The 13573-nt window shown below is 39.4% G+C and overlaps 1 protein-coding gene across 4 annotated transcripts; it reads left to right on the top strand.

Annotated features, from left to right (window-relative positions):
• The first annotated feature begins 2369 nt into the window (after positions 1–2369).
• LOC136486758 (probable receptor-like protein kinase At3g17420) lies at positions 2370–13573 on the top strand. 4 transcript variants are annotated; one of them, XR_010766942.1, is made up of 8 exons: positions 2370–3124; positions 3268–3325; positions 4052–4241; positions 4317–4605; positions 4812–5034; positions 5647–5871; positions 10721–10864; positions 10970–11739. XR_010766942.1 is itself a non-coding variant. In XM_066483739.1 (6 exons), the coding sequence occupies exons 3-6, from the start codon at positions 11844–11846 to the stop codon at positions 13387–13389; spliced, it is 843 nt and encodes a 280-aa protein (XP_066339836.1). In that variant the 5' UTR covers positions 5134–5259; positions 5647–5871; positions 11746–11843; the 3' UTR covers positions 13390–13573. The 4 variants fall into 4 exon arrangements, 2 of the variants coding, with proteins under 2 accessions (XP_066339836.1, XP_066339838.1); XR_010766941.1 differs by having other exon boundaries at positions 3263–3325; XM_066483739.1 differs by lacking the exons at positions 2370–3124; positions 3268–3325; positions 4052–4241; ... (2 more) ...; positions 10721–10864; positions 10970–11739 and adding exons at positions 5134–5259; positions 11746–11965; positions 12061–12184; positions 12703–12888; positions 12979–13573.

Raw genomic sequence — 13573 nt, 5'->3', positions numbered from 1 at the left:
CTTGATATATGATATACCACATCCGTGCGTGTTTGAAAAACAAAATAGTTGCGAGAAATACATAGAAAATAGTGTTTCATATATTGTTGAACAAAAGGTACATCTCTCTGATGGCCGCTAAATATAATATAATATATATTAAATTTCAGACCTTTCTTTCCAGCACGGACAACTCTTGTCTTTTTTTTTCGAGCAAAAAGAGGCAGGTGCTCTGCCGTTTCAATAGAATGTAGCATAGTATGTACAGGTTACAGAAGTTCAATTGAACAGAAGGGAAATTAAAGCAGGATGAAAAACAGATAGAAATATCATTGCGACTTGCGACACCCAACCGGGAACTATAGCCCTGCATAGCACAGCTAATTGCTGAATTGCCACCGCCTTCTAGCTGTCTTCCTGAACATTGTCATGCGCCTGTTGTAGCTGCTGCTGATCCTCCCTTATTATTTGCAGTTGTTGTTGTGTGGTTTGTGCCCTCTTGTCGAAAACCCAACGGCATCGCTCTTTCCATAAGTTCCATATCGTGTATACTATGATCGTCAGCCTGCGGCAATTTATCTGTAGATCTTGAGTTAGCAGTTTCCACCATGTCTTGATGTGGCTAATATCTTGGTTCAGGACCAACCCCTTATTGCTGGGACCAAGTTTCCACCGAAGTCCACAGCTCTTTAGCATAACTCCACAGCATTTTAGCATCTGAAAACCATGCATAGATTGGAAGACAGAGAAATGTCAAGTCAAGATGAAATGTCAACTCCACAGCATTTTACCATCTCAAAACCATAGATTCAGAAGACAGAGAAATGTCAAGTCAAGATGAAATAGAACACGGTCTATTTGATAATTAAATTGCCATTTCTCTATGGAGATCGATTAGTTTTTTCTATCAACGAGAGAACTGGCACTTCAATATTCAAATGCATTTGAATTATGGGCAATATGCAACACGATATTATTGATGTACATCTGCCCTATGTCTTAGATCGTTGAATATATTTTCATAATAAATTTATTTAAAGATATAAATGTTGCTAATATTTTGTACAAATTTAATCATACTCATAAAAAAGTATAAATCTAATCAAACTTAAGAAAGTTTAACTAGCACGAGTCCTAGACCCTTTTTATAGGACGGAGGGAGTAGATACTAATGGATTTATCTAAATCGGTTTTCCATGTTACTTTTCTCTATCTGATTTCATATTCACATTTAAGAAAATGGACGGATGTACGTTAAATTCGTATCCATAAACAATACAGTACTAGGTGAAACTATTTAAAATTACATGTGACTATGAATAATTATATTGACTTTACAATGTTATTAATAATATGTACAAATTAAAACTATTCAAAAGTAATGAGTAATAATATTAATTTTAAGTGAATTGAGCGTAACTCAACTGGTTGGGTTCATTGTGGTGGAACCTGCTCACCCGGGTTTAAATCTCCGGCTTGACATGGGTGCTCGTATTTTCCTGGATTTATTTCAGGATTTAACGGCGCTATTCTTTTAGTGGTAGGCGACGTGCCCATTAACAGCGAGGCGTCTGTGGTGACTTCGTCAATCTCGAGATTTGCTAGACCAACTCAATTCTTCGGAGGTGCTCATAGAGGTAGGATGTGCATGCGTCTGATTATAGGGATGAGCGTGCGCTCAGTGTATATGAGCGTATGTGTTTGTAACTGGGTCTTGCAAAAAATATCAATTTTAATATTATTAGTGATATATATAATGAAATTTTAATTCAACTTAATAAAATTAATGACATTAATTTAATATGGTTAATTATTTTAATTTCAATTAGTGTGATCAATGATATGTGATATAGTTGAATCTATTCATGGTGCACAATAAAGACTACCTACACTCCCTTTTTATAAAAAAAAGATTCATATTAAAACACTAGGAACTCTTCTCTCCGAACTCAGCTCAACTACTTGGATTTCTTAGGTTCAAATCTGCATATAACCATTTAAGTCATCAATTTGATGCGGGTGGTTGTATTTTCTTGAATTCATCCTAGGATTTAACAAGGCAATGCACCCTTTGACAACAAGACGGCTACGGTGACTTCGTGGATCTTGATATTTGTTAGATTAGTCTACTAGTAGTACTCGTATAGGTAGAATAAAATGACTTCGTCAGTCTCGGTATGTACCTGCTTAGTACTCTTGGAGGTGGTCAAAAGGTACGGAGAGTATACGTGCGTGTTAGAGTGCCTATGTTTGTATTATTGATTTAAAAAAAAATCTCCGCTTCACTCAACATCAATAATAAATGATTTAGATAGGTGGCACGCCACATGCCCGTACATGTTCAGACTCTGAAGTCAAGTCTTCCACATCAATGAAATTAGCAAGGGAAGAAGCAAGGAGTTCAGGGGCGAGCTCATTGCTCATACAGTGTCCAGTTCCAATCCATCAGTTCCAGTCCATGCCTTTTCTACTGAACTCGAGCGGATTCCGACTTATCCCCGGATCTCTGTGTTCTTTGGTTTGGTGCGTCCATGGTGCACGTTGTGCACTTGAGCAGATTCAGACTTGCAGTGGAGTCCGTTTGTGTTTTCTACTGTACTTTCTATTCCCCGATTCAGTGAATGTTCCCAAAAGGCAAAAGTCCGTTGAAATAATTCCGAAGTATTCCAGGCCATGAAACGAGGACTTCAGGGCCCACCTTCTTGCTTACCACACTGTCCAGTTCCAATCCATGTCTTCCTAACCAGTTTGTTCAGGCTCTAGCAGTTGCGCGCGCGCTTTGTTCACTGTAATTTTTCTGTTTTCTTCTCCTGTTGTAACGATTTTCCTACTGAACTCGAGCGGATATTGATTGTTCCCGGAACTCTTGTTCTTTGCTTTGGTGCATCAGTGGTACACGTTGTGTACTTGAGCAGATTCAGGCTTGCAGTTGCGGTATAGTCCTTTGTGGTTTCTACGTACTTTCTAAGTTTTCATTCCCCGATTCTGTGAATATTCCCAAAAGGCAAATATCCGTTGAAATTAGTCTCCACTGTGAATCTGGATCGTCAAGGTTCTGAATCTACACTGTGAGCAGATTCAGACTTGCAGTATAGTCCTTTGTTGATTGTGTTGCTTCCTCTTCGTCCTCCCTGAATTTGCTGAGGTGCGGAGAAATTTATCTCGCCTTTCTATAACCTAATCTCCTCGTCCCGTTGACTCCTCTAAACTCTTCTGTAGTCTGGACTCATTTGCTGTCTTTTTTTTTTTTCTCATCATCATTTCTGATTAACACTCTTCACAGTTCAGCTGTGTCCACTGTCCAGTTCCACCGGGGAGTTGACCGAACCTTTGTCTTATATTGCTGGTAAGTCAATCTCTTGCATTGGATCCAAACAAGCGACTGTAGCAGGATACTAATTGTTCATTATAGTCAGGATAAGCATACAGTTCTTGCGATTTCGCATCATTTTTGTACATGATAAAACAGAGCTGGAGCAGATTGTTTACTTAGGAGTGCTTAGATGTTGTTTCTTTTGGTTTCAACTGCAGTTCTTGATATTAGGATTGCCTATTTATCCCTTTTGCTTCTTCGCAAGATTATGTAATCTCTATACTTATATAGTTTGCCCTGAGATGGGACAAGTGGGACCAAGAGTTTGGTATCGCTAAATCTAGATTTACGAGGAAGTAAATCTATTCTCTTCACAGAGTTTATTTTTTCTTGTTCGTTATTCCTTTAGTTTGCATCACCGACGTAGAAAGTTAGTAAAACAAGACTGAAACCATCAGGAAATGCCCACTGCCATTAAAGAGCAACTGTTATCATCTTCCATGTTTTAATTGTTTTGGCCAACTCTTGAGTTTTATAGCAGCGAGACGACCAAGAGTCGTTCGATATTGCTTTTTAGTCTCCTGTGTGGCTGTACCACGGATCCAAGTGTTAGGACGTACCTTTTTTTTTTAGCCCATTTTTTACAGTATTGGTCATATACTGCTCTACCCAACGTCCCGTAATTAGATCAGCTCCGTAATTTTTTATCTTTCTTGATTATTACATGAAAATTATATTCCTTGTGGTTCGTGTTTGAAGGTCACAATTATACATGATGAGTACGTACAAAATGGATTATGAAGCTAGCATGCACGATGTCTCGGAGCGCTTCCTACATGATGAAAGTGCAAAGCCATGTGCACTGCCACTATCACTTCTAAGAGCCATCACAAATAATTTCAATGGTGCTTGGGAAATTGGAAGGGGTGCGTTTACTGCGGTTTACAAGGTACAGCACTATGTACCAATACCGAATACACTCTGTTTGGGTTATTGTTGGCCTAAAAGGCTGCTGTGATGGCAGGGTGTGCTTCGAAATGGAACAGTCGCTGTGAAGAAGATGTATCCTCTACAGCTAGATGCTGAGCACCAACAACAACAAAGCTTTTATGATGGTGAGCAAAGATTCCAAAATGAGCTCAGTTGTCACATGGGGTTGAAGCACAAGAATATAGTCCGATTACTGGGATATTGTGCTGAAACACCGTCGGAGATGGTGGAGTACGAGGGAAAAATGATGTTGGTAGAAAAGCCTGAAAGGTTGCTCTGCATTGAATATCTGAGAGGAGGGAACCTTGCTGCGTATATCACTGGTACGAGGATCGTGTGACACGTAATGTTCATTTCTATTTTTATTTCCTCTGTTGAAACAGTCAGAACCATGCACCGCGCAAACATATATAGTGGCAATTACTTTGTATATCAAGTATATGGGAGAATTAGAGCACCATCTGTTAATAATCAAATTCTGTTTATGGAGGTTTAGCTTTTCTAATTTGTTTATTCTCGCCCATTACAGATGCCTCTCATGGATTTGGCTGGAAAAAACGCTACAAAATAATCAAAGGAATTTGTGAGGGCTTATCTTATCTACACCAAAACCTTATTATTCACTTAGATCTTAAACCTGCCCATATATGCCTGGATGAAAAAAAGGTGCCAAAAATTCTTGATTTTTGTTGCTCCAAGTGCATTGAGGAAAAGCAAAGCAAGCTTATCGTGGATGTAGAAAAGGGGACGTGGTAAGTAAGCTTGATTCTCAAGATGGTTTTTTCCTAGTTGGGTAATAATCATGTTGCGTCTGTATCGATAAATTAAGCACATAGTACAAATTTTCATGCTGGGGATATACGGCACCTGAAGTCTTAGATAAGGGAGAGGTCACATTGAAGGCGGACATATACAGCCTTGGTGTTCTAATCATGGAGATACTGACAGGGCAGAAGGAATATTGCGTAGTAGAGAATGTAAGAACAACTAAAATACGTGACTAAACCAGATGAAGGTTCTATATATGGATAATTATGGCATGTTTGAACATGTGTGTAACTCTAGGTGAAAAATCAAGTACTGAAAATAAAGTTTAGCTGCGAAAGGTGAAAACGCATTAAAACATGTACCATAACTCTATAAGAAATAATGATGATAGTCTATTATCACGAGAAATTTTCCTCCTTATTACCTTCATTTTTGAAGAATCTATGTTGTTAGTTAGATACTTGAATGACATGCACGATTTGCATTCTAGCATCTATATATTTGCCTTTTATGTGGTATCACATGACTATTTAATTTTCCATATGAAAAGATATCTTCAGTTTCATTAAAAGCAGTTAATCATTGCCATTTTATAGGTACTCGAAAGCTGGGCTGACAGATTGGGAACATCACTAGAAGACACGCGCTTGGAACAAATACGAGTATGTGCTGAGATTGCCATAAGTTGCTGCAACCTTGACCGTAAGAAGAGACCAGATGCAGGGCATATAATCAAGATGCTCGATGAAACGGAAAGTACGGATCAGTTTACCGAACCTGATGAAAAGGAATCTGTGGACGAGTTTAAACCTGATGAACAGGTCAGTGTGCCCAGGTGAATGGGTCAGAATATTAGTAACAATAATAATTGCACATGGCTCTAAATTAAAGCTTCATACCTTACTGTTTGACCTACGGCTCTCTAAAACTGCCTATGATGGCTCCCTAAACATGCATTGCCTCAAAATATTATGTTGACAGATAAAAAAGTGTTAGTTGACAACACTTTGTGCTATATATAGCTAGTCGCAGGTCGTGCAAAAAAAAGTTATTTACTAATTATAAGCTTATATATTACTCCCTTCATGCTAAATTATAAGACATTTGGGCTTTTCTAAATACAGACTTTTTCATATACATTTAGATATACACTATGTCTATATATATAGTAAAGTTAATGTATCTAAAAAGCCAAAACATCTTATAATTTGAAATGGAGGGAGCATTTGAGAGCCACAATTTTCATTAAATATTTGTTCTGTCTGTTTCATGTAATATTTCTGAACTTAATTTTTAATACCTTGTTACAAACATGTAAACTAGCTCTTATTTTCTATAACCTCACATGAAAACTTAAGCATTGCATACATTATCGTTTCACCATATAATACCTACTCTTAGACATCAACATATATTGCAATCTCTACATGAAAACTTTAAGCATTGCATTCCTACTCTTTTCACCGTATATTTTTGTATTATTATTACACAAATCTTTCAACTTTGGATTGAGTTGGTCCACATGAAAGCCGGGAAGCTTATATTAGTGAATTTCATATGTCATAACAGTTAACATTTTTTAGTACATAAGCACTGCAAGTATTATCATTTCATCATGTTGTTAACATCTTTATCCCTTTTCATATCGTTTATGAGTACTACCATTTTATGATGAGTGAGTCAGCAGGAAAAGAATTGTACCTTATAAATTGTTGTTGTCAAATTAAAGTAAATAAGATTTGGCCATCTAGATAATGTCAGAAAATGGCAATATAAAGTTCGTGACCTCATCGAGAGCTATAATGTTCTTATAAAAATGATCTACTACTACATAACAGTAAACCACTTTGGCCTGAGGTGCTAGTCCAACTTGTATATTATCAAAGGCTCATGCATGCTTGCCAGGTAGCCGATGTGCGGTTTGATAATGTGAGCACGAGCCTATGTTTTGGCACCAATACTCACTATCCATATTGGCACAACATGCGTGACACATATAGTATTAGTGCCATCATTGAACATAGTCCAACATGGGTATACCTCTATATACACGTGCGTTTGTCGCTGCATCCATGTCCCCTCACTCCTCTTGGATATGGGAGGAGGGGAATGGAGTGGACCAGAAATGGTAGTGGATAGATTTGGGAGAAGATGGTGTTGAAGAATACCGTTTGAGGGATTGTAATAAAATTTTTAAGTTTTTATACGCAATAAATGTGGTAAACACAACCTTTTACTAATGACCTCCAATATGGTTTGCTGGTAATGTGAATATTTAGGGCGTGTTTGGGACTGCTCCACGAACTCTACTCCACAAACTCCACTGTGGAGCAGCTCCATAAAAACCTGGAGTTTGTGGAGCACCCTGCATTAAGGTGCTCTCACAACTTCATATTTTTCCTTGAACTGAGTGCGTGGAGCTAAACCTGTTTGGCTAAAAAACGTAGAGTGGAGCTAAAGAAACGTGGAGTGAACGGGTGCGAAGAGTAAGGAAGCTAGTCGAACCAACTAGGATCCGTTTAGGCAGTTGGAATGTAGGGTCGCTTACAGGTAAGTTAAGAGAATTAGTTGATACCGCGATTAGGAGGCGTGTAAATATATTATGCATTCAAGAGACTAAATGGAAGGGTCAGAAGGCGAAGGAGGTGGACAATACAGGTTTCAAGCTTTGGTACACAGGGACAGTTGCGAATAGAAATGGAGTAGGAGTTTTGATTGATAAGAGCCTCAAGAATAGTGTGGTGGGAGTGAGAAGGCACGGAGATAGGATTATCTTAGTCAAGCTTGTCATTGGTGATATGGTCTTGAACGTAATTAGTGCGTATGCCCCCTAAGTAGGCCTCGACGAGAGTGTTAAGAGACAGTTCTGAGAAGACTTAGATGGCCTGATTAGAGTTGTACCCAGTAGTGAGAAGCTTTTTATAGGAGATCTTAATGGGCATGTAGGTACTACAATCACAGGTTTCGAGGCAGTTCATGGAGGTTTTGGGTATGGTAGTAGGAATCAGGAGTGGGAGGACGTTCTGGACTTCGCGGTAGCTTTTGACCTGATGATAGCCAACACTTTCTTTAGAAAGAGAGAATCTCATCTAGTGACCTTCAGTAGCGGACAACACTCTAGCCAGATTGACTTTGTCCTCACAAGAAGAAAGGACAAACGAGCATGCTTGGGTTGCAAGGTGATACCAGGGGAGTGTTGTTTCTCAACATAAGCTTTTGGTGGCAGACTTTCGTTTTCAGGTGCGTGCCCGTAGGGATAAACAAGCTAAGATTGAAAGAACAAAGTGGTGGAAACTGAAAGGGGAGACGTCAGAAGTATTCAGGGAAAGAGTTATCAAAGAGGGCTCTTGGAAGGAAGAAGAGGACATAAACAACATGTGGGAGAAGATGGCAACCAACATTCGGAAGGTGGCCTCAGAGGTGTGTGGAGTAACCAAAGGAAGTGGAGGCGAGGCTAAAGATACCTGGTGGTGGAACGAGGAAGTCCAAAGGGCTATTAAGGAGAAGAAAGAGTGCTATAGACGCTTGTACCATGACAGGAGTGTGGACAACATAGAGAAGTACAAGGTGACAAAGAAGACTGCAAAGTGAGCTATAAGTGTGGTAAAGGGTAGAGCGTACGAGGATCTTTACCAACGTTTGAGTATGAAGGAAGGGGAGAAGGACATTTATAGGATGGCTAGGGTTCGTGAGAGAAAGACAAGGGACTTCAACCAAGTTAAGTGCATTAAGGATGAAAGTGAGCATCTCTTGGTGAAGGAGGATGAGATCCGACATCGATGGCAAGAGTATTTTGACAAATTGTTCAATGGTGAGAATATAGACACAACCTTTCAGTTGGATGACTCTTGATGACACCAATAGGCGCTTTGTGCGGAGAATCCAAGAATATGAGGTCAGAGAGGCGTTGAAAAGGATGAAAGGTGGTAAGGCGATGGGGCCGGATGGTATCCCAATCGAGGTGTGGAGATGCCTCGGGGACATAGCTATAATATGGCTAACCAAACTGTTCAACCATATTTTTCGATCGAACAAGATGCCTGATGAGTGGAGAAGTATATTGGTACCGATCTACAAGAATAAAGGGGATATTCAAAGTTGTACTAATTACCGGGGAATTAAGTTGATGAGCCATACTATGAAGCTATGGGAGAGAGTTATCGAGCATCGCTTGAGAGCAATAACGCGGGTCTCTATGAACCAATTTGGTTTCATGCCCGGAAGGTCAACCATGGAAGCCATTTTCTTAATAAGACAAGTTATGGAGCGGTATAGGGAGAAGAAGAAGGACCTACACATGGTTTTTATTGACTTGGAGAAGGCTTATGATAAAATACCAAGGAATGTTATGTGGTGGGCTTTGAACAAACATAAAGTCCCAACGAAGTATGTCGGGCTCATTAAGGACATGTACAACAATGTTGTGACTAGAGTTCGAACAAGTGATGGAGACACAGATGACTTTCCGATTAGGATAGGACTACATCAAGGGTCAGCTTTGAGCCCTTATTTGTTTGCCTTAGTGATGGATGAGGTTACAAGGGACATACAAGGGGACATCCCTTGGTGTATGCTGTTCGCAGACGATGTAGTGCTAGTTGATGAAAGCCGAACAGGAGTGAATCAGAAACTGGAGTTATGGCGGGAGACTTTGGAGTTCAAAGGTTTTAGACTCAGTAGAACTAAAACTGAGTATATGAGATGTGACTTCGGCACTACTATTCGGGAGGAGGAAGATATTAGTTTGGAAGGTCAAGTAGTGCCTAGGAAGGATATCTTTCAATATTTAGGATCAATGCTACAGAGAGACGGGGATATTGATGAAGATGTTAGCCATAGAATCAAAGCAGGGTGGATGAAGTGGCGACAAGCATCTGGTGTCCTATGTGACTAAAGGGTACCACAGAAGCTAAAAGGCAAGTTTTATAGGACGGCGATTAGACCTGCTATGTTGTATGGTGCAGAATGTTGGCCTACGAAAAGACGACATGTTCAACAGATAAGTGTCGCGGAAATGCGTATGTTGCGTTGGATTTGCGGTCATGCAAGAAGGGATCGAGTTCGGAACGATGATATACGTGATAGATTAGGGGTAGCACCAATTGAAGAAAAGCTTGTCCAACACCGGTTGAGATGGTTTGGACATGTCCAACGGAGACCTCCAGAGGCACCGGTGCGTAGTGGAATCATAAGCCAGGATAGTAACGTGAAGAGAGGCAGAGGAAGACCGAAGTTGACTTGGGTAGAGGCAATAAAAGGAGACTTGAAAGGATGGAATATACCCAAAGACTTAGCCTTAGATAGGAGTGCTTGGAAGACAGCTATTCACGTGCCTGAACCTTGATTGTTTCTGCTGGGTTTCAACTCTAGCCTACCCTAACTTGTTTGGGACTTAAAGGCTTTGTTGTTGTTGTTGTTGTTGTTGTTGAAGTAGTCCCAAACACCCCCTTAATGGAGATGAAATATAAATTCGTATTTCATTAGAACCTCGTAGTCCATCTGTTTGGAAAGTGTAGCATATTGAAAGTTAGCTGTTTTTGTATCATAGTGCTTTTTTTTTTTGCTTATGGCATCTGTTCCAAAACTTTTTTTTTACATTGTCAACAACACTGAACTCGTATTTCATAAACAAAAAAAAAACGCACCGTTACGTACCCTGCATCGGTACAGACTATGGATCTCAACATACTCGAGCGTGTAGTAGCTGGAAGCGAGGAACCAAGCCATCTAGATTTGTCACTTCTACAGAGCATCACAGAAAATTTCTCTGAGCAGAGAAAAACTGGTGTTGGTGGATGTGGAGAGGTTTACAAGGTAACTGCAATTTTTATGGCACCACACCTTCATGTTTGCTCTTTTCATAGCATTACTTGACATAATGATCATGGTCTTTCTCATAATTAAGCACATTATAAACAGGGCATGCTTCGAAATGGAATTGTTGCTGTGAAAAGGCTTTTCAACCGCCGAACAATTAAAGACACGATGTTCCATCGGGAGGTTCAAAGTTTGATCACGGTTAGGCACAAAAATATAGTACGATTTCTGGGTTATTGTTCTTTTACGGAAGAACGCGTGTTAATATTTGAAGGAAGAACAATTATGGCTGAGATACGGGAAAGATTGATCTGTTTTGAGTACATAAGCAACGGAAACCTTGAGAGCCATCTCACAGATATGACTTCTTTTTACATGATATCAGTAGCTCTCCAATTCACATTATAAGACAGCAGATCCAATAATCAGCAATCTAACACAGTGCTTGCAAGCAAAAATATGCCAAACAAAAAATTAAACTAAGATCATCAACAGTGAAAACTAAATTAAAGAGCACAACAGAGAAATAATCTGATCAAGAGTCAAATCCCTAATCATGGCACTTCCTGAATTTTAAAATAAATTTGTAAATACTCAAGTAAACGCTATCAATATTCTTCTATTCATTTGCTTACATACAGTCCAGTGACCAAAGCGCACAACTGCATTTTCATATGATATGGTTACTTTCTTGATCGCACCATCCATCTTCACTACTGTAATCCTAACTTTTAAATTGCATTTGATGAATAATCATGGACAGTCTACAGATAAAAAAGGCCAACATTTTGTTCAATGCTCACTTGCACATACACTGGGCACGTTATTATTTATTTGCAGCTTCTAAAATACTCTTGATTCTTCATATACTTCTTAAGATGAACTGAGGGGACTTGAATGGCATACTCGTTATGAAATTATTGTGGGGATCTGCAAAGGTTTGCTCTATCTTCACAAGGAGAAGGATATCGTCCACATGGATCTCAAACCTGCGAATATACTGCTAGATGATCTCATGGTGCCCAAAATTACAGATTTTGGTCTATCGAGACTTGACAATAATTCACAAGCAGCGACCACATCGCGTCTTATGTCACTGTAAGCTACTAATAATACATTGTTGTTTCTGACACCTGTCTTCTTACAAGGTCTTTATGTCATAGCGTGTTGATATGTGTGTTCTTATCATGCAGAGGATATTGTGCTCCAGAATACATTCTCGAAGGCAAATGGTCCAGCAAGTCAGATATATATAGTTTGGGAGTAATGGTTACAGAGATGGTGACAGGAAGTAAAAAGGGGCCTGATCTTACCAAAGTAAGAGTTGTGGTTATGTCATCGTTGCATGGATATGTCCTCTTTTGGTCATGATGCTAATACAAAAAACCTTGAATGAAAGTAGTTGAGCTGGTTATTTCACTAGTAAGATCAATCTAGAATGGAAAAGCACTTACGTTTCATTAGGGATAATTCCAATACAAAAAAACAATAAAACGTTACTGTTTGATACTTCGCTTTCGTATATAATTGTCTACTTGTTGTGAGTCATTTTTTCTGTAGTTCTTTTTATTTCCAAAACAACTTAAAATTCTTAAATTGATTGGGCATCATTTCATACAAGGATCACATAGGAATTTCACATGAACATTATAGCTTGTTTACTGGAAACAGTGCAATTCTCAGATACAGGAATTAGGATACTTTTGACATATTCCAAACCTGTGTTACTATAGCCAAGAACGTCTCTTTAGTTGTATTATTAAGCCGATAACAATGTACATGTCATTTGCATTAAATATTTTGGTGCCAATTTGAATGGTTTTGTGTAAATGCAGGTACTTAGAAGATGGAGGCACAGGTGGATTAAATCATCAAAGCATACACCCTTGGGTTATCAACAAGTGACAAAATGCCTCGAGCTGGCCCAAAGATGCATCCAAATTAACCCGACAGCCAGACCTGACATAGTATACGTAATGGATGAGCTCAACACAATAGATAGTAAGGGTGGCCAATTCCAGGTATGCCCTATGTGCTCCCTGAAGCTCAAGGGATCTAAAGCTTTGATAGGCTCTGGTAAAGCTAATGCATCTTTAATTTCTCCATCACAGGAAATCCCTTGCCTGGAGGACATGCTTGGGATTGAGCCGCTGGAAATACACTTCCCCTTTAAACTTGACCTGCAGATATCACACTCAATTGAGCTGACCAACGATACGAATGATTACATTGCCTTCATAACAAAGGCAAGGTCACGCTGCTTCCGCATAGAGCCAGACAAGGGCATTGTCCCACCAGGATCCAAGTGTAGTGTCACCGTAACAACGCAAGCACAGGTCAATGCACTGCCAAATAATCACCACAAGGAGGAGATCACCGTGCTGAGCACCAGAGTAGATGGAGGTCTTGCTGCTATGGATATAACTGGAGACGTGTTCATTGAGAAGGAGGGTACTGTGGTTGACGAGGTGAATGTGATGGTTGTTTTTGACAAACCACCACCGGCTGATGAGGAATCCTGAGAGAGTGAATGGCAGAATCAACTTCTCTCTGTTGAGATTGGGAATTTCAAACACTTTAGGCCCGTTTAAGAATGGAGGTGAAATGAGGGAAAAGTCTGTACATTATTTCAAACTCTTAATTACTATATCATTATGTCCTCACATTATTAGAATATGAGTTTTACCTTATTCATCCATCATCTGG

This window comes from Miscanthus floridulus, chromosome 10 (genome assembly GCF_019320115.1).
Source record: "Miscanthus floridulus cultivar M001 chromosome 10, ASM1932011v1, whole genome shotgun sequence".
Classification (NCBI taxonomy): Eukaryota; Viridiplantae; Streptophyta; class Magnoliopsida; order Poales; family Poaceae; genus Miscanthus; species Miscanthus floridulus.
This window is presented reverse-complemented; position numbering and strand designations above follow the sequence as displayed.

Coding starts and splice junctions, on each gene's coding strand:
- LOC136486758 (XM_066483739.1), top strand. CDS start 11,844: ATGGATCTCAAACCTGCGAATATACTGCTAGATGATCTCATGGTGCCC. Junction 12,185..12,702: donor AGGGGCCTGATCTTACCAAA/GTAAGAGTTGTG, acceptor GTGTAAATGCAG/GTACTTAGAAGATGGAGGCA. Junction 12,889..12,978: donor GTAAGGGTGGCCAATTCCAG/GTATGCCCTATG, acceptor TCTCCATCACAG/GAAATCCCTTGCCTGGAGGA.